General features: G+C 31.2%; 1 protein-coding gene across 1 annotated transcript in view; it reads left to right on the forward strand.

The window, feature by feature from the left end:
- Fam227b (family with sequence similarity 227 member B) overlaps positions 1 to 26,080 on the forward strand; it is a 190,190-nt gene that overhangs the window by 43,452 nt on the left and 120,658 nt on the right. Inside the window, exons 4-9 of the mRNA XM_047539284.1 lie at positions 1,778 to 2,015; positions 3,523 to 3,587; positions 6,171 to 6,206; positions 6,690 to 6,794; positions 8,343 to 8,441; positions 15,196 to 15,322. Coding sequence (XP_047395240.1) covers positions 1,778 to 2,015; positions 3,523 to 3,587; positions 6,171 to 6,206; positions 6,690 to 6,794; positions 8,343 to 8,441; positions 15,196 to 15,322 — 670 coding nt within the window. The remainder of the gene's footprint in view (positions 1 to 1,777; positions 2,016 to 3,522; positions 3,588 to 6,170; positions 6,207 to 6,689; positions 6,795 to 8,342; positions 8,442 to 15,195; positions 15,323 to 26,080) is intronic.

Genomic DNA, 26,080 nt, shown 5'->3' on the forward strand with positions numbered 1-26,080 from the left:
ATCAACTGAAAATGGATTACAGACTTTAAAATAAGACTCAAAGCTATATAACTACGAGGAAAAAAAAAACATTGGGGAAAGCTGCATAACCGTGGTGTGCACAATAGTAATTTGGATATGACCCCAAAAGCACAGACAAGAAAAGCAAAAATAAACAAATGTGATCACATCAAATTAGGAAGCTTCTGCACAGCCACAGAAATAATTAACAACACGAAGAGTCATTTCTACAGAATGACAGAAAACATTTGCAAAACATACATCTGATAAATGATTATACAAGGAACTGAACTTAGTAGCAAAACAACCTGATATAAAATGGGCAAAGATATTTCTCACTAGAGGCATACAGATAGCCAAGAAGTTCATGAAGAGGTGTTCACCATCACTAATTATCGGGGAAATACAAATTAAAACCATATTAGATGTTACCTCGCATTTATTATAATGGCTACTGTCAAAAGACAAAAAAGATAATGTGTTGGCAAGAATATGGGAAAATGACAACTTTGGAGAGTGCTGTTGGGATTGTAAATTAATAGAGCAATTGTGGGAATCAATACAAAAAATTAGAACTACCATATGGTCCAGCAATCCTGCTTCTAGATATATCTTCAAAGGAAATGAAATCTGTATGTTAGAGATACCTGCACTCCCATGTTCATTGCAACATCATTCACAAAAGTCAAGATATGCAATCAACTTAAGTGTCCATCAACATTTGAATGGAAAGAAAATGTGATATGTATGTATGTATTTTTGTATATGCATGCATGTATATACATATATACCCATATAATGCAATGGAATATTATTCAGTCTTATGAAAGAAGGAATTCCTGTCATTTGCAACACCACTGATGAACCTAGGAGACATTATGCTAAGTGAAATAAGTCAGGCCCCAAAACACAATTACTGCATTCTAACTTACATGTAGAATTCAAAAAAGTGGAACTCATAGTAGCAGAGAATAGAATGGTGATTGCCAGAGGCTTATAGGAAGAGTGGGATAAATGGGTTCAAGAATAAAGTTTGGGTTAGGATGAGTATTGGACAGCATGGTGACTCCAGTTAATGTATATTTGCTGACAGTAGATCTTAAAATTCCTTACTACAAAAACAAATCAATATAAAACCTATGTGAGTCAATGGATATGTTAATTAGCTTTACTTTGGTAAAAATTTCACAGAATATACATATATCAAAACATCATATTATATATCACAAATATGTACATTTTTGTTGGTTATACCTCAATAAAGCTGAAAAAAATGAAAAGTAAGAAAACTGCCTCAGACTCTTCCTCCTCTCTCTCACCAAAATACGAGAAACTACTTTAGACCCAAAGGGACTAAAATGACACAAAACCTAAATATAATGTATGATTCTGAACTTGATTATTTTTCTATAGAATACATCACTAGTTCAAGTGATGAAATTTGAATAGAGTGAGATTAGATAAAAAAAATATATTTATGCCAATTTCCTGATTCTGATGTTATATTGTTATTTTGTAGGAGAATGGGGTGTTTGGGGGGAAAATAAAGGCTAAAAGTATTAAAGAATGATGGCCCATAAACAACTTATTTTCAAATTATTCAAGATACAAATTTTTGGAAAAGCTCTTATAGCTTTTCTGAAGTATTTGTTCCAATTTTTCTTTAAAAATTTAATAAGACAATGCTGTGAAGTAAAATCTGCATTACTCACTGATTTTGAACTCTATTATTTAAATTTATTTAAAATGATTTAAATTATTTCCTCTCTATTGGCAGGATTATTGGCCTAGGGAAACCCATTTGAAAAATGATAAATATGCTCACGTTCTGATTCTGAACAAAATAAAAGAAGATAGTTCATTTACTTCAATTTATACACATCTCTGGAAAAATGTCCCTCAAATATTTGAAGCAGCTCTGAACATGGAGTCAAGATTAAAGGAATGTTCACTTCTTTTGCAAGACCATGCATCCAAAATATTTGAGTGTAACAAAGTTATTTGTGAAAAAACAAGTAAGCCTTGTTTTTTTTTTTTTACATAAGTAAAGTCATGGTATATGTGTCTGTGTGTCTATTGGTCTATCTGCTGCCTCTATATGTGTTCTCATAAAGAATGGAATATAACAAGAATGTCTTAAAATATAAAATATATCTTAAAATATCTTAAAACAAGAATATATATTTTAAAACCTCTTCATTTTAAAAAGGTCCAGTACAGATTTTTAGCTGAACATAAACATGTAGTTTCAAAGATACTAGGACAAAGTCTAAAAACAGTTATGAACCTTATAAAGTTAGATGGAGATAGCAAAATATCAGAGAAACATGGACACAAGATTGTATTAACTGATGTTAAGAGTAACAAGCAAATCAGCAAGAGTCAGGATAGAAGAACATAAATTTCTAAAAATGAAAGTAAAAGGGATTAGAATTGATCTACATGGGGTAGGTTAGATTTATATAGAGTATTTAGAATTCAATGTGGAATAAATGAATGAGTAAAAAGCATTCTGCAAGTAATGATAATGATAATTTTTCCTTTTTGGGATTTGTGTACTTTTCTTAATGAATTGTGTTGATTAATACTTCCAAAATAATTTTAAGTATTAATGGTGGTTCTTATCTTGATTTAATGGACAAACTTGTCATATAGAAGTCTTGAAAATGATGACTCTGGTGATTATAAAGTATTTTCTACTTTAAATAAATATGTTTAGTTATATATTTAGATATTTAGTATTTTCTTTTGACCTTAGATTTCCCAAATTCTAAGAATGTTTAAATATACTATTGAATTCACTATCTTAAGTTTTCATCTTGTTTTGTTAAAATTTTATCATTTTTTGAATTTATATATATATCTTACGTGTATGATATGTGGAATATGAGTGTATATATATGTACATATGTACACACTAATATGCATATCTATTCACACAGATGTAAATATACATATACACAGTATCTTATGTGTGTATACACATACATAAATTCTCTTCTTAAATAAAATATCTACAAGTACACAGAAAAATAGGAACATATCTCTTCAAACGTTCCTCCTGATTTGAAAATAATTATTATTTTATATATATATGTATATGTATTCATTGTCCTAAGTAAATATAAGAGATATTATATTCAAATCTAGGTTATCTAACTTCAAAGCCCCCTTAATCTTTCCAGAGGTCTTGCACCATAGTGTACACTTTAAGGTAATCGTGAAATAACCAAATGTAAGTCACTGAGTTGTTTGGAAAAATATGAACTTGTTCAGTAGAGATTGATTGAGGTAAAACTTTAGATACAGAAGTGCAAGTCATAGACATGTTAGGTGGAACATATATTTCAGAAAAACTAAAGGAAACAGAAGATATGTAACATTTCTAGTTATCTAGTATTATGCTTATGTAAATCATTAGTTGATCTCAGTGAATAGTTTCACATATAATTTCTTTAAAGTATTGAAATTTTTCATTTCTATAGGATACACTCACATGTTTTAAATTCTCCTTTTTTTAAGATTATGAAAAATTGGAAAAATACAAGGCATTTATAGAGAAGTACCATACACACAAAAAGATAATGGTATGATATTTATGTTTTTATTATTCTTCAAATATTGTATGTTCACAGAAAAATATAAACACAATAATTTCAAAGATAATCACTAATAATAACATTTAAAAATTATTCTTTTAGTCCTTTGTTATCTACCAACTATCTTTGTGTTTTAAACAACTAGCTGGACTCATCTTTTCATACTCAATTAGCGTTGACCTCTACACATCACTACAAGTTATTTGAAGATTCATTTTAGTGTATAAATATCCCATCCTTTGGTTATTTAACAATTTGTAATATACTTAGTAGTATATCAGCCCTCCTCCTTTAGAAAAAATTAACAATTTCTATGACCTTTATATTTGTCAAATTTAAAAATTTCCTTGAGATTTTGATTAAAATTATAATATACCTTTAGACAGTCCATAGTCCTTTTCAAAACTATGTTCTGAAAGCCACAGGTGATGGAAAGTGCATTAATCCCAGCAACTCAGGAGGCTGAGGCAGGAGGATAGCAAATTCGAGGCCAGCCTCAGCAGTTAAGCAACTTAGTGAGAACCTAAGCAACTTAGTGAGACCCTGTCTGAAAATAAAACATAAAAATGACTGGGAATGTGGCTCAGTTATTTAGTACCCCTGGGTTTCATCCCTGGTACCAAAAGGAAAAGAAAAGTTCTGAAATTGCATAATGTTAAAGCTATAAAAAGACTTTGTCTCTCACAACCACCCACCTCATTTCATGTTATTTTAAAAATTTCAAATAACTTCTGGTCTTACTCTTCATTATAAATGACTAAAGTAGTACTGTTAGAAAATTTATATTTTAACAATAGAATTTATGATTGATCCCTTACCCATTCCCTTTCTAATATTAAATACTTAATTAAATTAATTATTTTATTTAGTTGTTTATGCTTTAAAAATATTAGTTCTTCTCAGTAATATATTTATCCCACCTTCTTTTAGCCCAATATAGTATTTTTACTATATTAAATTTTATATTTTCATGAATATATAATTTTTATAAAATTCCATTAGGCATATTATATTTTAGAAGGCTTCCTTCATCACAGAGTAATAGATAGAGTCATATGTGTTCTTTTGTATTATTCTAGTAGTTTTTTAAAACTTTAATTCCTTATCTGATATTTATTCTAGTAAGGCCATGAAATTTAATCATATTATTTTAAGTCCATCAAGAATTTTGTGTGATTTTCTGCATCATAGTTTACACATTCCTTGTTTTTATTTTTCCCCTAGGTATCTTAAATTTTCATCAGTATTATCAGTGAGAATGTTTTCATTGTTATTAAATGTGTTGTTGTTTTATAGGAAATTATTATTGCTATATAGATATTACTCAGTTTAGGGAGATATTACTCAGTTTAGGGGTTTCTCATGCTGTCTCTGACATTAATATAAGGGCATTAGTACTTTGCTATTAAGTATAATTTTAAATATTTAGATACTTATATTTTTCACATTAATAACATTTATTTCATTCCTAGTTTATTATAGTGTATGTGTATATGGATGTAGATGTAGATTAAATATAACTATCACTGGGCTCAAAGACTTGAAGAACTCAATGGTTTGAAAGGAGATGGAATGAGTCCACTCTATTGAAAGCAGAAATTATTTTCATCCTTTAATCTGTGAATGTGGCAGATTAAAATGTCAGCTTTTCAGAAGTTGAACAACCCTCACATTGTTGGGTTATACTTTTTAAATGCATTACTGGATTTGATTTTGTTTTATTTAGATTTTTGCATTTTTGTTTGATACGTTATGATTTTTCCTGTTATCTGTAGTTGATTTCAGTATCAAAATACTAACTTCAGGAAATGATGTTCTTAGCTTAACTCTCTTTCTAATCTAAAATACTTCATAGAACATAAAGATATCATTTTTTCCTTTGGATTTTTGGTAAAAGTAGCTTGCAAAAGTTATTGATTAATTTATTATTTATGTTGTTCAATGGGGTTAGGTTGCTGGAAAAGCTGTGCGGAAATTAGTTAATTACATAAATAGCAACTCTAGTAGATAGAACTAATATTGAGTGGGAAAAAATCAAGTTACTGAGTAATATGTACAGTTGATATCATTTTAAATTTAAAAGCACAAAAGAAGTGTGTATGTATGTGTGTGTAAAAGTATTTTTAATGAAATGAAAGGTATACAAACTAAAAAGAAAAAAAAGGGCTTTAGTGACTATCTCAAAGAAAAAGGAACAAAAGAATAGAACTAGAGAACATGGTCAGAGGATCTAAACCTTTATTATGTAAACTATTTTATTTTAAAACTATAGTCTTAAAGCAAATACTGAATGTCAAAAATAACCTATCTATTCTGGGTTGAGGGAACTTTGGAACACTGGTAGTTATGTTATTCATTAAATTTATTCAAAAGTTTTTAAAATTCTGGTGAATTTTATTAGATGACTTTCAAGATCTATTGGAATTACCTTTAGATGAATTATTCTAACAAAAACTTTAATAGTTATTGTCATTAAATATACATATTTTATGGGAGTTCTTTATTGGAATTTTAACAAGTAAAAATCTTTTTATTTAGAGTTTTAAAGATTTTATTTTAAATATTTTCCAGCTTTCAGATGAAATGGAGACAGAGAAGAATATAGAGGTATTCAAAAATTTCTGTTTTGCCAAATCATATATTAAAAGTATTACAAGGGGCTAAAGGAATGCTTATAATAATATAGAAGTAACTATAAATATAGATAAAAGTGCCAGGAAAGAGAATTAAGAACAGGTATAGAATTTTTCTCTTTCTGCCTATTTCATATTTGTGTATGGTGTAGTTAAAATTTTTGATTATTTATTTGTGTACATGCCAAAATTAGTTCTGAATTGTGGGGCATTTATGTATTGATTTATTTTTGCTTTTGGATCTGTCATGAATATGCAAGAGCTCTTAATTTCATGGAAGCAAAAAATATGAAAATTTTTCTTAGGAGGGATATATTTTATTCTTAATAGAATAACATGAAATAAAATAATCATGTTGAGTAAGACTTAAATGTATCTGTCTTATACAGTCATATGAAACTACTGTACTGAGAAGAGCAAAATAATTACCATTCTATAATATTTCCCATTTTTCTAGGGTTGCAACTTCTCAGGATTCAAAGAAAATGAGCTTACTCGATTACCCAGACATTTGGATGCTAAACGAATTTTTCTTTTTATTTTAAAAGCCCATAACTTTGATGTATGTAAATATTTTTTTTATTGTATAATAAACTTTAAGAATAGGATTTAATGAATCGGGTCTTTACTTAAAGCTATGATAAATTAGGTGTTAAGCAATATGTATTTCCCAAAAGAGAATGTATTAGACACTACATTAGTGCCTCAGGAATCTGAGGATACTAGTGTGCGCTGGCTTGATATGTGACCGTACCAGGTGCTTTTGCTCCTTCCTGTTGATACTCTATCAGCTTTTAGGATAGTTTAGACTGCTACTTTGACCCTGAAATCTTTTGAGAGCCCTTCTCCACAGGCCTTTTATATATTCCTATTAAAGCCTAAAAACGTCGTGGGGAATTTTTTGTAGCATCTTTACAGAGTAACCAAATGATGAAAAGACGCTGGTATAGAAAGGTAACTAGGTCATCAACCAGTGATTATCAGGGATGGAATGAGGTTGGAATGGTTACTGATAAAACTGCTCATTTATTTTTGTGCATTTAAATTTTCTAATTTTCATGTTTGTATACATTACATGTATTATTTGTCATTAAAAAGTACTAAATCTAAGTTGAAACTCTCACTGGTTGCATCCATACTAACTGGCCTATTTAAAAGAAGTGCCTCACAAAAGACAGGATAATTTTCATGCTATAGAAGTTTGCATGATGCCATTTTTCTTGACTTTTATTTGAATTGATATTTTTGGATTTAATTAAAATAAATGTTGAAATCTACTGAATCTAGTATTTATAACCATTTGTGAAAAACAAAACTGATCTATTGAATCTACAATTTTAAATCAAAATTGTTAAATAGACTTAACTTTATGAACCAATTTTGATGAATTGTCTGCCTAAGGGGGAACACTATATTTAGACATATCAGTAAGATGGCTTATTGAAATAGATATTTTTGATTAATTGTTGACTTTTGTCTTCAGTGAGAATTAGGAATAAGAAAAATTATGGCATGTATCTTACATTTTTGCTACTCTTGGTCTATTCTAAATTGTATTTTGCATAGCTACTAGTCATTGAGTATATGAAATGTAGCTAATGTCACTGAGAACCTGAATTTTTATTATATTTCTTTTAATAAATTTATATACAAATCTGAAAAATGGCCTATGACTCAATTTTTAAAAATGTTCAATTTGCAACAAAATTGTAAATAAGTATTTTATGAAATCTAAAAACCGATCTGATATTTCTGATGAAAATATAATGTTTAAATTGAGATATGCTGAGTATAAATATATATTATAATTCAAAGATCTAATACCAAAAAAGAATGTAAAATGTTTTATTAATCATTATATATAAATTATACACTGATATATTTTAAATATATTCAGTTAAATAAATAAAATATGCCATTAAAATTAATTTCACCTTTTACTTTTTAAGTAGCTACTAGAAAATTTAGTATGTACATTGCTCATGTTAAATATCTATTGGGCAGTGATAGTCTATAAACATTGAAGACATACTCTTTATAAGGCATATTTTTGCTAACATGTTTTGTAATATATTTTAATTTGATTTCTATGTATCTTTTTTCCCCATAGGAAAGAATATTTAAAATCTGGAGGACTCATTTTCTCTCAGAACCCTCCATTGCTCTTTTGCATGACGCTTTTTGGTGGTGGTTTCTCCATAAATTTAAGGCAAATAAGATTTTTAAAGTTCTTTTTATAAGTTGATTTGTAGCATAATTAATTTGTAAGTAGAGATAACACTGGTAAAAATGTTTATCTTTTCACAGAGATTAATTTTTGAAAATGATTATCATGTATTTAATGTTTTTAGACTTTAAAAATCCTATTTACAATTTCCTTTTCCAGGAGTTAAGGCTTTCATATGATTTAAAGATTCTGAATAATCTTTAATCAGAAAAAAATAATGAAATCAAACACTGTAGTGAATAATAAAGTTGAGGCTTTATTTAATGTTGTAATGTGCTGATAAATACTAAACAGAAAGTCCACTGTAAATCAGTAATGTTGAAGAAATTCAGTTTGGAAAAAAAGTCTGCAGATTAGGTAGAAAGAAGGTCTTTATTTGATTCAGAAACATTAGAACTTCTGATTAGGACTAAAAGGATAAAGGGGATATCTAGGAAACAATAAGAATGGAAATGAGTAGCACACAAGACAGTGTTTGACTAGAAATATTTCAGTAAGGACATTGTATTATTCTTAATATTTTTAAAAAATTACCCATTGGACCTTGGTTCCCCCCAAAAGATGCAATAGGGAAAAAGTGCATCCCCTCCATACAACTCCTTAAGTCAACAAAAGCCATATAACCTGCAAAGTCACAATATTTTTGAACTAATCATACAAAGTAGATTCCAAAGCAAGTAATGTCATCAGGATGACATAAGAATCCAAAATATTTATGCATCTAGTAAAATTCTTCCGAACACATTTAATAAAAACTTTTAACACTTCAAGGAGAAATAGACAAACTCATAAGTATAGTTCATGATTTCATCATCTCACTCTCAGTAATTGATAAAATATACAGAAAATCAGAAACTATATAGAAGACTTGAGCAACACTGGCAAACAACCTGACATTTATGAAACATTCCTCTAGTCTTTGCTAACTTTGTGTTGCTATACAGATCACCACAGAATAGCTGATTTACAATGAACAGAAATTTATTTGGCTCACAGCTGTGGAATTTGGGAAGTCCAAGATCTAGGGTCTACAATCTAGTGTTGGCAAGGTCATTTTTACTGTATCATTCCATGGCAGAGAGCCATGAGGAGGAGTTGAACCATTTCCATGATAATAGCATGCTGCCATGACACAAATGCCTACTGTTAGGTACCACCTCCAACACTACAACCTCAGGGATCAGTTTTCTTTCACATTAACTCGGGGAGATACATCTAAATCATAGTACCTGCCAACAACAGAATAATATACATTGTTCTTGAGTACACATTAAATATTTACAAAGATATACAATATTCTGAAATATGAAAACATCCTAATAAATTTATAATAATTCAAACCATACAAAGTATGTTTTCATGCAAAATAGTATTGTATGATAAAATGAATAATGGTAAAATATCTGGAAAAATCTCCAAATATTTGGAAACTAAATAGCACACTTCTCAATAACCACAGGTCAAATCAGAATCAATATGGAAATCAGAAATTATTTTGAACAGGTTAAAATTTATAGAATATAACTGAAGCAGTACTTACTACATTATAATGTCTATATTTGGAAAAAGCAGAACGTTCTCATAAAATAATCTCAGATTCTATCTTAACAAGCTGGAAAGAGACGAATGAGTGAAACTTAAAGTAAGCGTAAGAAAAGAAATAATAATGATCAACACAAATTTTTAAAAAGAAATTAAAGAAAAATCCACCAATATTTAAAGAAGAATGAACATAAAACTTCATATCTTCTAAAAAAATGAAGAGGAGGGAATACTTACTATCTCATCCTACAAGTTAGGAAGCATTACCAAGGTAGCAAAGCCAGGCAAAGATACTACAAGAAAAACAGAACAAAAATTACAGACCAATATTTCTCATGATGAATATGGATGCAAAAATCATCAAAAATACTAGCAAACCAAATCCAGTAGCGTATTAAAAGGGTTAGACACCATAACCAATAAGATTTATTCTTGAAATGCAAGGATAATTTAACATATGTGAAATAACTTGATCTAATGAATATCTTGCTAATCCAAATGCCCAACAGCTACAAGATACTTTTTCTTATCAAGCTTACACAAAACATTTACAAAATAATGATCCTACCATCTTGCTATTTAGTTTCTTATGATACAGACACTAAGTTGAATCATATTAATAAAAAATATATCTTGTCACTCTTTTCTCCTCTTCATGGGGGTTAAATATAGATTGTGTGGTTGAAACATGCTTTCTTGAGTAAATTATATTTTTATTGTACATATGTAGATATATATCTCATTTAATTCTCAAATAACTATATGTCAGAACTACTGATATAAGTAATCAAGAATTGCTATTATTATTAGTACTACTACTATGGTAACAGCAAGGAAGTTAATAAACAGCTATGCAAATTGTATTGGAAGGTAAGGGACCTGGATTCTTGTCTAATTCTTGATTATTGGATTGCTTTAAATGTGGAAGCTAACTCACAATAAGGGCAAGAATGAAGGGAAGAATAGAAATAGTAGATTAGACAATGGGGAATGGAGGGATGGAATGGGGAATAAGCAAAGGAAAGACAGTGGAATGAATCTGACATCTGACAAAATTTTCCCATGTACATATATGAATATCATACAGTGAATTCCACCACCATGTAATCCATAAGAATGTACTCTAATGAGCATAAGATATATTCTGTGCTTGTATAATTGTATCAAAATGGATTCTGCTGTCAAGTATGACTAAAAGAACCAATCAATTTTTTAAAATAATAATTCTCTTAACATTTCTGAAATCAGTGCAGTCACCCACATAGAAGGATTTAAGCTAGGTGATATGTAGTTTCATTTTAAGTCCAAGATCTATGTGTCTATAAATCCCAGGTCATTTTGTTTGATGATTTCATAGCAAACTACCTCAAATTTGATAATATGGGGGGTTTTGTTACCAAAAATCTTTAATGCCAGTTTGCACTTCTATAGCCAATATCATAAATGAATTTGAACTGTTTAATTAATCTTTATTGTATAATGAATTTAGATTCTAATCCACCTCTTTGTTGCTTAGTAGAGCAAGAATCAGGGTGCTACATTGGGACTTTAATATTGACATTATCATTATATATAGATATTTTTTATAATATATTTCTTTTGTTTCTAATTTAACTCATATCACAATTATACTAGTTATGACAGTCTTGTTCCTTAGTTGCTTTAATTTCACACTGACTTACTGATAATGAATGAGTTAGAATTGTAGGGAACTAAAGTTAACTAAGCCATTGACTGCCTTCTACATAATAAGTACTATGCAAGAAAGGTCATTAACTCCTCATCTTTGTGTGTTTTCTGTGTACCAGGTATCATATTTTGTGTACAAAAACGTGATCTTTGTCCTTATTTAATTTTACTACACTTCTTTAATGCATTGTGTATCTGACCTACACCTGTCAGATGAGAAAACTGGGACATAATTATCTCACCAAAGGAATGCAACTAATAAATAACAGAGACGATGTTCAAATTCAGATCTGCATGATGCCAAAACCTATCCTCCTTCCTTTATACCAGTTGATCTTCCCTTTAAGAGTAGAAAAACTACTGATATAATACAAATAAATTCCCAATTGTATTTCCCCTTTATTTTTTATAGGTACGTTATAATTATACCTAATAGTGTACTATTGATTTTAATTTATTTTTCAGCCTAACAGAAAAAATCAAGATTGCTTATTTGATAGAATTGCAGAAAGTTATGTGACACTTTTCATTAGCATACCTGTAAGTCAGAAAGATGCATTCTTTCAGGTAAAGGTAGAAATGAACAGTTATGCTGATTATTTTTAGAGTGAATTAAATAGAAAAAGTAGTTATTTTATTTAAGCATATATAAGAACATATTTTGTTATTTGAAAGCAAAATTGTCTGATATACAGTAAGTAATGGCAATATTTAAAGTGTTATGCTATTACTGCCACTCCCACCAGAATTCCCTTGCCTCAGAGTCTACAGAATCTCTTTAGTATAATATTTTGTATGAATATTAATAATTTGAAAAAATTTACTTATTCTATATACATTCTTGTGTTGGTTCAATATACCTAAAATTTGATTTTTTATTTTACTTTGTGATGTATCATTTTATCTATTTAAAATAAATTGCCTGTTATACTTAAGAACAAATCATCTGTTACAGTAAAGTACAATGCATAAAATTATGAATCAATGCTTGTTTTTCTTTTTTGCTGTTATGCTAATGAATAAGTTTGATTAAAATAATATTCTTGAGTAAAGTAAAATGAAGAATGTAGAAATTTCATTGGACATTTTTACATTTAATAGCTAGCATTTCAAACGCAAGCCATATTCAAATACTTTGTTGCTTGGCAATCTATAAATCAGAAATACATAATTATTTTAGAATTTGTAAATGTTTTCATTGGTATGGCAGACTTAGAATACAAAGTGTCCTTCACAATGAAAATATATAGAAACCTGTATTCATAGTTTCCAAATACTTATGTTTATCCTTGACCTGTCTTACTCACGAATGCATATATAAAATGTGGTAGAGGGAAAACAGTAGTTGACTTGTAATAAAGAAATTCAGTTTCATGTCTGGAATCTGATACAAATAACCTATGAGATCTTGATAATCCACTCAACCTCTCAGGTTCATAACTAGGTTTTTGGTTACAGTGGTGAATCTTAAATTATTGTCTTATAGTAGAACAGTGCTCTTCTGAAAGAAAGTATGATTTCCTTTACTGATATTGAAATTGTTTTTTTCTTATTTTCAAGGAAAAAAGTTAATGATTAAAAGTTTTTGTTATTAAATTATCTGCAAAGTAAAAAAAACCACTTTTTTCCTAACCATATTCTTTTACTAATATATCCTTTTGTGGATTTTATATTAATGTGCATTTACTGAGTATGCCTAGCTTACCTACATGGCTTGATATAATAAAGCATGCTTTATCACAGGACTCTTTAATAAAGGATAATAACCCTATTTAAAGTGGTTGAAGTGGTCCCATTACGTATCTCCCATTCTTGGTCCTACTTTTATGATCCAAATGTTCTCCCCCAAGATTTATGTGTCATTTAATAGACAATACAATTGTTACATCTCTCAAATCATGATTTGACTTTTTCTGGATTCCTATTTTCAGTGTCTTTTCCCAAGGGAAAATTAGACGTTGTTTAATCAGGATTCAAAGCCTTGTTTGAGAACAAACAAAATGTACATACCTTAGTAATTAGACTCCTTGTCCTATGCTCATTTTCTTCAGTTCCCACTATTAAGTACATTAATATGAACCCCAAAATATTTAGTGTGGTGTTTACTTCCCTTTCTTCCAATGTCACAATAATATTCCTTCATACCTTACTCAACTTATTCAATATTTTAATTGTTTATATAATCTTATACACCACAGATATAATATGTGATCATTTCTGGTAGTAAAGATTTTCTTGGTTCATTCAAAAAAATTAAATACAATCCATTACAGAGTTTTCTCCTTTTCCTCATATATCTTCCCATCCCACAAAAAATCATGGAGGTTTTAAAATAAACACTATTTTACTAGCAAATTTGAATTTCCTATTGCTGCTTTAATAAGATATTACAAGCTTATTAAACTTAGTTGTTTAAAACAACATAAATTCATTTTCTTATGGAGTTATGGAGACCAGAAGCCCAAAATGAATCTTATAGGGTGAAAATCAAGGTATTGACAAAACTGTTTTCTTTAGTAGCCCCCAGGAATGATCCATTCTTTGCCTCTTCTAGCTTCTGGTGGCTGCCAGTAATCTTTGGTTTATGGTTATATCACTCTAGTCTCTGCCTCTACTATTATCACATTACCTTTTTCTTTCCTCTCTCATCAAATTTTGCTCAGCTTCGCTGTTCTAAGGACTTTTATGATTACATTTAAGAGCCAACAGGAGAATCTAAGATAAATTTTCCAAGATCTTTAGTTTAATTTTATCTGTAAAACCCTTTTGCCATGTAAAGTAACCTTTACAAGTTCCAGAGATTAGAACATGTATATCTTTTGAACCACTACTTAGTCTGCCACAGTGACCTCTAAGGACCCTTCTATTTCTAAAATTTTACAGAATTAAGGGATTAACTGTTGATTATAAATATTTATCTGAATAAAATATACAAAATTGTGCTATAAATCTCTTTAATACAGAAACTGTAACTTTCTAGGTTGTCATTACCTGAGAGAGATTTAATGGTTTAGAGATTTGAAAGCAAATTGATTACTGGTAGTTCCATATATTTGTTGATATATGATCATGTTTTAATATTTAAACAATTCCAATAATAGTATGTAAACTCATTGAAACAAGCTCTAATTATTTAAATACATACTGTTTATAATGATAACCCATATATGTCATTTTCTAAAAGTCAATAGCAGTAACAAGGTTAAATAAAATAAATGTCTAATCATCAAACTGTCTAATTATTAATTTCCTTCTTTATTAATAATTTTATGAAATGCTAACACTCAGATTAGCTTAAATATTTCAACTCTTTATGGTTCATACCCCTCAGAGTTACAAAGAAGTAATAAAATGGCTAAACACAAGTCATAAGAAAGAAGAGATATATACACATGCATATATACATATTTCACAAGCTAGTAATTTCTTTGATAGTTAAGATATGTTATATAAGACATGTTTATATGTTACATAAAATTAATTTATTATGAATCTGTTTTTGTAGGTATATCCTGATTATCTGGCACAAGCTATATATGCAACATTCCAGGAATCATTTCCAGAATCTAGTGACCTCTTTAATGATGAATTTAAAGAAGATCTGGGGAATAACATTTTTCTTTGGATGTCAGGTATAAAAATATTATTTAAGTATTGGTTATTATTTTGGTTCCTAAAATTTTTGGATTGCAGTGTTTTATTTTCTCAAAAAACTGGTAGTTCTTTGTCTTAGAAAATATCCCATATTGATAACTATTTAAAAATTTTTTCTTCTGAAAATTTTATCAAAATTAACTACTTCTTAATTTTAGAAGCCAAATAACTTTATGAACAGTGAAATCATTATATAAAACTGGATTGTCACAGAAATAAAATAATTTAATGTATTTGTAGAAGATAACTACTTTAAGCTGCTCTGAAGAGTGGAAAATTTTTCAACAGATTTTTTTATGGACTGAATTGTATTTCCCTCCAAATTTGTGTTGAAGTTCTGTAGTTTTAACCCTCATTACAACTTGTAATGTGACTGTATTTGGAGATAGTGCCTTTAGAAAATTTGTTCAAGTTAGGTGAGATAATATAGGTGGGTCCTAATCCAAAATGATGAATGTCCTTATGAGAAGAGAGAAAGTTGTTAAGTGAGCAAGATGACAGAGTAGGAACTATCAACAACAATAACAACAAAACCATTTAGCAATCCAAGAACAGAAATAGCTCCAAGGAGAGATTAGGAGTCCAACTAAGAATCTGTAGCAGGGTACCCTTTCTTTTTTCACTCTTCATGTCAGACAAAGTGACTTCAAGTCAAAATTAATCAGAAGAAACAAAGGTCACTTCACACTGGTCAAGGGAATCATCCAAGAATAAGACATAATGATTCTAAATACTTATGTCCCAAATAATGGTGCATTTATGTACATAAAACAAACTCTTCTCAATATTATGAATCAAACAGACCACAATAAAATAACATGGGTTGACTTCAACACACCTCTCTTACCACTAGATAGAGCATAAACACAAAAACTAAGTAAAGATTCTTCAGATTTAAAACAAACACTATTAACCAAATGGACCTAACGGACATCAATAGACTATTTCATCCATCAACAATGAATTTACCTTCTCAGCAGTGCATGGAACATTTTCTAAAATAGATCATGTTTTAGGTCACAAAGCAAATCTTAGTAAATAAAAAATGGAGGTAATTCCTTGCATCCTATCATATCATAAAGGAGTGAATTTAGAAATCAATGCCAATATAAAGGTCTGGGTGAGGTAGTTCAGTGAGTAGAGCACTTGCCCAGCATTCTCAAGGTCCTAGGTTCAATCCCCAGCACCACCAAAAAAGAAATAGGAAGAATGAAATTGATGCCAATATAAAAAACAGAAACCACTCTAACACCTGGGGACTAAATAATACACTTTTTAAAATATTTTATTTTAGTTATAGATGGACACAATGCCTTTATTTTATTTATTTATTTTTTATTTGGTGCTGAGGATCAAACCCAGTGCCTCACATGTGCTAGGTAAGCAAGCACTCTACCCCTAAGCCACAACCCCAGGCCCCAAATAATACACTTTTGAATCATTAATAGATAGCAGAAATATCAGGGGAGAAATAAAAAGGTTTTTTTTTTTTTACAAACAAACAAGAATACTGACACAACATATAAAATTTCTGGGACAGTATAAAGGCAATGTTAAGAGAAAAATTTATAGCGCTGAGTTAATATATTAAAAAAGTAGATACTGAATAAATAATCTAACATTTTACATCAAAGCCCTAAATAAAGGAGAACAAACCATCATCATAGTCAGTAGAAGACAGGAAATAATTGAAATCAGAGCTGAAATCAATGAAATGGAGAATTTTTAAAAATATAAAGGATCAATGAAAGAAAAAGTTGGTTTTTTGAAAGGATAAATAAGATTGATAAACCTTAGCCAAATTAACCAAAATAAAGAGAAAGAAGAGCCAAATAAATAAAATTAGAGATAAAAAAAAGGACATATCGCAGAGTCCACTGAAATCCAGAGAATCATCAGAAACTATTTTGAAAATTTATACTTTAATAAGCTAGAAAATCTTGAAGATATTAACAAATTCCTGGAGACATATGACCTATGCAACTTGAACCATGAGGATATAGAAAACCTAAACAGATAAATATCAAGAAATGAAATTGAAGCAGCTATCAAAAACATCCCAACAAAGAAAAGTCTGTGACTGGAAGCGTTCTCAACTGAATTCTATGGGACCTTTAAAGAACTATTACCAATCCTTCTCAAACTGTTCTGTTAAATAGAAAAGGGGGAATCATTGTCAAATTCATTCTATGAAACCAGTATCACCCTAATACCAAAAAACACATTTCCAATACCAAGACATATTAAAGAAAGAAAACTTCAGGCCAGTATCCTTGATACATGGATAAATGCAAAAATTCTTAATAAATTATTGTCAAATTGCATACAAAAACACATTGAAAAGATAGTGCACCACAATCAGTGGGTTTCATTCTAGGGATCCAAGGTCAGTTCAACATATGCAAATCAACAAATGTAATTTGCCACATAAATAGACTTAAGGACAAGAATCACATGATTATCTCAATAGATGCAGGAAAAGTATTTAACAAAGTGCAACACCAATTTATGTTTAAAACGTTATAGAAAATAGGGATACAAGGAAATTCCTCAACATTGTAAAGGCTATATATGACAAACTCAAAGCCAACATCATACTAAATGGAGAAAAAACTGAAAGTATTTCCTCTAAGAACAGGAACAAGACAAGGATGCCCACTCTTATCACTCCTATTCAACATAGTCCTCGAAACTCTAACTAGAGCAATCAAATAAGAGAAAGATATTAAAGGGATACAAATAGGAAAAGAAGAACTTAAATTATCTCTGCTGATGACATGATCCTATATTTAGAAGTTTAAAAAAATTCCACTGAAAGATTTCTGCAGCCGATAAATGTAGTAAAACTTCAGGATACAAGATCAACATACATAAAGCAATCACTTTCTTATACTTCAATAGTGAATCTGCTGAAAGAGAAATTAGGAAAACTATTCCATTCACAATAACCTCAAAAAAGTAAAATACTTGAAAATTCATCTAACAAATGATGTGAAGGACTTCTACAGTGAAAACTATAGAACACAAAAGAAATTGAAAAAGATCATAGAAGATGGAAAGACCTCTATGTTCTTGGATAGGCAAAATCAATATTATTAAAATGGTCATACTACCAAAAACATTATACAGATTCAATGCAATTCCCACCAAAATACCAATGACATTTTTCACAGAACTAGGAAAAGCAATTCTAAAATTAATTTGGAAAAATAAGAGACCCAGAATAGGCAAAGCAATCCTGAGCCAAAAGAGTGATACTGGAGGCATCACAATACCAGACCTCAAAATATACTACAGAGCTATAGTAATAAAAACAACTTGATACTGACACCAAAACAGATACAAAGACCAATGGAATAGAAGACACAACACAGAAATAAACCTACATAAATACAATTTTCTGATACTAGACAGAGGTGCCAAAAACATTTGCTGGAGCAAAGGTAGTCTTTTCAACAGATGGTGCTGGGAAAACTGGAAATCCATATGTAGAAGAAGAAACTTGACCTCTATCTCTCACCCTGCATAAAAGTCAATTCAGAGTGAATCAAAGACCTAAGAATTAGACCAGAAATTCTGCAACTTCTAGAAGAAAATGCAGGCCCAGCACTCCCAACAAGTTGACACAGGAACTGATTTCTTAACAAGATTTCGAAGTTACAAGAAATAAAATAAAAATAATAAGTGGGATGGCATCAGATTAAAAAACTGCATAGCAAAGGAAACAAGAGAGTGAAGAGATAGCCTACATAATTGGAGATCTGCACCACCTGCTATTCATATAGGGCATCAATATCCAGAATATATAAACTCAAAAAACTTGATATAAAAATGTGTATATATATATATACATATATATATATATATATATATCCCAATTAATAAATGTGCAAAAGAACTAAAGAGAAACTTCTAAAAAGGAGAAAAATTGCCAACAAATACATGGAAAAATGTTCAACATCTCTAGCAATTACAGGAATGCAAATCAAAACTACATTGAAATTTCATCTCACTCTAGTCAGAATGGCAATTATCAAGAATACAAATCATAATGTTGGCAAGGAAACTACATTGAAATTTCATCTCACTCTAGTCAGAATGGCAATTATCAAGAATACAAATCATAATGTTGGCAAGGATGTGGGGGAAAGGGTACATTCATGCATTGTTGGTTGGACTGCAAATTAGAACATTCACTCTGGAAAGTAGTAAAGAGATTTCTCAAAAAAATAGGAATGGAGTCACCCTACGACCCAGCTATCCCACTCATAGGTATGTATCCAAAAGATCTAAATCAGCATACTATAGGGATACAGTCACATCAATGTTTATAGCACCATAATTCACAATAGCCAAGATATGGAACCCTAGGTGCCTTTCAGCAGAAGAATGGATGAAGAAAATGTGGTGTAGGTACACAATGGAGAATTACTCAGCCATAAAGAAGAATGAAATTGTGGCATTTGCTGGTAAATATATGGAATTGGAGGCCACCCTGCTAAGTGAAATAAGCCAAGCTCAAAGCCAAAGGTCAAAGGTCAAATGTTTTCTCTGATATGTGGAAGCTAGTCAAAATGGGGGGAATGAGAAAGGTAAAAGGGGTAATATTCCATCAAACTAGAATAAAGATCAGTGGACTAGATGAAGGGAACTGAGAGGGCACTAGAAGGGACGGGTTAAGGAAAGAACAACAGAATGAATCAGACCTAAATTTCCTATGTTCGTATGTGAATGTACTACTGTGAATCTCACCATAATGTGTATCCACAAGACACTAACTAAAAATTAAAAAATTTTTAAAACTTAAATAGCAGGAAGAGTAGAGTAAAGGAAAGGGAACAGGGGAAGAGAAGAAGGGAGGGAAAGGGGAAACACAGGGGACCTAATTAGAGCAAATTATATTCCATGCTTTTATAAATGTCAAAATGAATCCTAATGTTATGTATAACTAAAAGGAACCAATTTCAAAAACCTGAAGGAACACAGGGGAGAAAAAAGTAGAATAAGTACCAGGAAAGATCACTGGGAAGATCAGCACCTGTGAAATATCTAGAAATGACTAAGAACAAAGAAGGGTATGGGTTATCAGAATTCAGCATGTGGCAGGTACTACTGTTGTCCCCAGAGGCCTGCTCTACAAAGTATTATGGCAGTTATTGTTGCCAAAGACCTCAACAAACCCCCACAGCAGGCACAGAGTCCCTGGAGATTTCACACTGGCTGTCCCCTTGGTTTTCATCAATGCAGACATTGGCAACCTGCTCCACAAAGAACACTGGTAACTTTTGCCATTGAGATAATCAGCATTCATTGCTGTTGTGGGCCTCCTGGAGAGGGAGAAGTTGCTGTGCTCTCACTTCAATAAAGAACCACTGTAATGCTGCCCAAGACCACCATATCCTCAAATCTATATATGCCCCAGATGTTGGAACTACTACCTCTCTGTGCACACCTGCACTCTGGGCCCAGGTTCTATGGCAGCAATGTGCATTCCCATACCCCACACATCAAAACTACCATCTCAGTGAACTATCTTACATCCTGGACCCCAAAGCCATAGTTACTCTGCACATGCCTAAGCTCAAGACTCTGGCCTTACAGCCATTCCATAAATGTCTATATTATGAACATCAGAGTCACTGCTGTAGCAGGAGCAGCCTCAAAGAAGACTCAAAAGCAACAGTAATCTGCATGTTCCCATGCCCTTGACCCCAGATCTTAAGGCAGATAGCCCACCCACAAACTTTAGATACCAGAGCTAGTGCCACAATGGGAGCACCCACACCCCAGACCTCAGAGATACTGTAGTTCTACATACATGCACACTCCAGAATTTATATCCTCAGTATTCCAAAAGTGCCCACACCATTACAAGTGCTATAGAAGGATCACCAGTCCCACAGTTGATCCTATACTCTGGAGCCGCAATTCCTCCTTCTGTGCTCTTACTTCAGGCCCTGGCTCCATGACTACTTCATGGGCATTGCATATCAAACATTTGGTGCTACTGCCACAATAAGCATTCCCACCAGTGGACCTGGCCCCAAGTGAGACTTCCTAAAGCATGACTTGTACCATGGGAGGAAATAAATTAAGAATGTCCCAGAAGCCTTTACCACTGAAAACCTTAAGAGCCCTCAGAACTTCTGTGAAGACCAATAGCCATGGCCACTGAAAACCTCTGCAATGCTGACTTCAGCTAACATTGCTGCATAGAAATTAAGCTGTTGCACCTTCATCTGAGCCAGAACCACAGTATCTCACCTATCTGGCACTTCCCACTCACCCACAGTTTAAATTCTTTCATCACAGAAATAACCAGTAAAGTCTGCAAGAGGTGAATGCTCCATCAGATTCACAGACATCAAAGTAAGGAATCGAAGAAGAAATTTTAAAAATAAATACAAGAGCACATTATACCATTAGTGGAAGAAAACATCATCCAGTAACCTACCAAGAAGAAATGGAGGTATACAAATTGCCTGATAAAGAATTCAAATAATTGTTTTAAGGAAGTGAAGTGAGCTAAAAGAGAGCAGAGACAGATAACTCAACAATATCAGAAAAATAACACTTGAACAAAATTGTTGAATAGATAGCCCTCCCAGAGTCTGAGCTATTAAGACCCCCCCAAGGTCGAGTCACAGTTACGTCCCTATCCTGTAGGCCTGAGCTATTGAGGTATGCTACAGAAACATAGACCCTAGCTTTGTGCCTCAGAGAGTGAACCTGTGACTCAAGTTCCAAGTTCCAAGTACCATATAGTTTGTAAGACCTGGAGCCCAGGACAGACTCCACAGACACTGAGAATCTGTGCCCTGAGTTCCCAGTACAACTATGACTGCCTAAGGACATACAGACCTAACAATAAGAGGGATCCTTTCAGTTAAGACATCACAATGTGGGGAAAACAAGAACAATAGGATCCCATAAGCCCTGCCCACTAAGGACTCTAATAAAATATGGTGCCATTGTCATAAATTCCTGCAACGTAGATTACTGACACAACTGCAATCATTGCAGACATTGACTTCAACTGAAGGATCTGCTAAGAGTTATACCACTGCCACCTGGGACCAGAGTCACAGTACCCTGATCAACAAGATTCCTCAGACCCATCTGCAGATGAAACTCTTCCCCATTGAAAACCACTCTGTAAAGTTTGGAAAAGGTAAACACTTTACCAGATGCATGGACATCAATAGGGCGCAGACACATGAAAAAGCAAAGAAACATGACATCATCAAAGAAACAAAATAATTCTCCATTAACTAATTCCAAAGAAACAAAAATGTATAATTGCCAGAAAAGGAAATCAAAATAATGATCTTAAGGATATGCAGTGAAATACAAGATAAATTAGATAGACCATTTGGTGATATCAGGAAAACAATTCACTATCTACGTGAGAAATTCAACAAAGACACAGATAACATAAAAAAGAACCAAACTGAAATGTTCAAGGCAAAGAATTTAATGAATGAAATTTTAAAATACAGATAAAGCAGAAGATTTTTTTTAACTTGAAGACAGTTCCTTTGAAATTACCCAATCAGAATATGATGAAAGAGAGAAAGAAAGACAGACAATTAAATAGAGTGAAGAAAGCTTATGAGACTGAAGAGACATAATGAGTGAAAAAATATTGCATTATTAACATTCCAGATTGAGAAGAGACAGATAAAGGTACATAAAGTTTATTTAATGAAATAAGTGCTGAAAATTTCCAAAGTCTTAAGAGAGGCATGGACCTCCAGATCTATAAGACTCAAAGATCCATGAACAAATTCAATCCAATGAGGTCTGATCTAAAGCATACTATAATCAAATTCTCAAAAGTCAAAGACAAAGGGAGAATTTTTTAAAGCAGCAAGAGCTAAAAAATATACAAAATATAAGTAAATTTACATTTGAGTATCACAGTATTTCTCAGAAGAAAACTTGTAGGTGAAAAGGGGGATGATATATTTCGAGTGATTGAAAAACAAAAACCTACCAATTGAGAATATTTTACCTGGAAAAGTTGTCCTTCAAAAACAAAGACGAAATGAAGTATTTTCTAGATAAATAAAAACTCAGGGCAATCATTACCACTAGACCTGCCTAATAAGAAATGCTTAAGGGAATGCTACAAGCTGAAATCAAAGGACAATAATTATAGCATGAAATCATAACAATGTATAAAGCTCACTGTTTGAGATAAATGCATAGTCAAATTTAGAATACTCCAATGCTGTAATGGTGGTATATAAATCAATCATATTTCTAGTATTAGAGTTAAAAATCAAAATGGTCAAAAATAATTAAAGCTATAAGTTTTTAAGGAATTCACAATATAAGATGTAAATTGGGATAAAAATATAATTCATGGAAAGGAGGGTAAAAGACCAGAGGTTTTACATGTAACATAATTTAAGCATCTACCAGTTTAACAGTTATAAGATGTTTTATGTAAGCTTCATGGTAACCATAAAACAAAAATTATAGAAGATAACACATATGATAATCAGCAAAGCTTAGCATTATGGAAAATACCCAAATCACAAAGTTATCTAACAAGAGAGGTAGAAAGGAACTAATGATTTAGAAATAAATGGCAGTAATAAGATCTTACCTATAAATAATTTATTGAATGTAAATGTATTACATTTTCCAATTAAAAGATAGAGTGTATATATTATATGTCAAAATACACTCTACTGTTATGTATATCTAAAAAAGAACAAATAATTAAAAAGAAATATTTTAAACATTTTTTTCATACTGGAAAGAGTTGAGCTTCCAGTTTGAAAGAGATTAAGGCAATGAATAAAGTAGCTGATACCACAGTGTGTAGTGGTGAATTTTTGAAACCCTGTGCACAAAAAAAGAGAAAGAAAATTAGAAACTTCCAAACAACAGAAAAATCAGGAGATAGAATGATATGAACCCTCTCATTAGCATCTCTGAAAACTAGACCACAATGGAACAATGTCTTAAAATTATTAATAATTTAGAGCCCTAAACCCAACCAAATTTTCAAGCATTAAGGATAAACTAAAGATATTTTCAGATGTAATGTCCTAAAATAATTTCCTTCCACACATCTTTTCTTATGAAGCTATTGAAGAGACAGTCACAAACATAGGTAATGAACAGAGAAAGAGACAAAATGGGATTTAAGAAATGAAGGTGAATGGAACTCAAAATAATAGTGATTTGAACTCCCAATATAGGAGTTGTATAACAGTCCTAATGGAAATTTTTTTCAGATTTGAACACAACAGAAGGCTTTGGTAGTGTTGTGGTTTGGATGTGATGTGTCCCCCAAAAGGTCATGTGTGAGACAATGCAAGAAGATTTAGAGATAAAATGATTGGGTTATAAGAACCTTACCCCAATAGGTGAATTAATCTCCTGATCGTAATTAATCCCCTGGCTGATAACTGAAGGCAGGTAGAGTGTGGCTGGAGGAGGTAGGTCAGTGAGGCATACCTTTGTACCATTTTTGTATCTTGAGTCTGTGCATTCTGATCATCATGTGAGATGCTTGTCCTTGCCACACTTTTCCACGATGATGTTCTGCATCACCTCAAGCCCTGAGTAATGGAGTCAACTGTCTATGGACTGAGACCTCTGAAACTGTGAGCCCCCAAATAGACTTTTCCTTCCGTAAAATTGTGCTTGTGAGGTATTTTAGTCACAGCAATGAAAAAACTGACTAAAACAAGGACAGATCCCAGTACAATAGTTGTGTAATGAAAAATAAAAGTTCAGATTGGAACACAATAGAAAGTTTTTGGAAGTTGATTTTAAGTATATAGAAAATAAATAAAATATTAGACAATTATTAACTTTAGAGACAACAAATTTTCTCAAGAAAGTAAAGATAAATGCAGCATACTACGTGGCTCAGCTGTGAATAGGATTTTTATTTAATTAATGTAATGAACACTAATATTCATACAATAAAAATATATGAATACTGCTATTTATACAATAAAAATTATAACGTTTGATATGAAAATTATAACATTTGACATTTGTTGAAAAGTGTAGAAAGTGATATTGTATATGGTGAGGATGGGATAGAGGGTGTAAGATTGCAAAATCTTCTTTCCTATTTGGAAATGAATAGATAATGCATAAAATTAAAATATCAATATGCCATTTTTTGGTACAATTATGGATATGAACCAAATAAAAATGTTTGATTCTAGGAGGCAGAATGTGGTGTCAGTGATATGTGAGGAACTATTAGAGTTTATTAATATTTGATTCTTTAAACTATAAGCCTGTATAAATTTATTAAGGAAATAAAAGTTGAAATTTAAAATATATGTAAACATTCAATTAATTGCAAAGATAATTTGGGGATTCAGCTATTTTATATTGTACTTCACTTTTTTCTAAACCCTGCATGATATAATTTCCTATGAAATTGAATAGATCATATAAAGTCTAATTTTCAAAAATGACACACTTCATCTGGGTCTCATGGCCCTATATTAATACCATTCTTTGCATTAGTCCATGTTTAGAAAGTAACTTGAAATTTTTACTTGTAAATAATGTCAAGATGTTGTTGCTCAACCAGTGGTTAATTAGGAAGAAATGAGAGAAACTGTTTGATATGAAGAACTTATTGTGGACCAGGCAATGTGCAAAATAATTTCACATCTGCCTTGACATAAAAATAAGGACTAAATTGAGTAGAATTTTGTATCTTTTGTGTCAACCACATAGTTTGGTACATA

Source organism: Sciurus carolinensis, chromosome 2, assembly GCF_902686445.1.
Source record: "Sciurus carolinensis chromosome 2, mSciCar1.2, whole genome shotgun sequence".
NCBI lineage: Eukaryota > Metazoa > Chordata > Mammalia > Rodentia > Sciuridae > Sciurus > Sciurus carolinensis.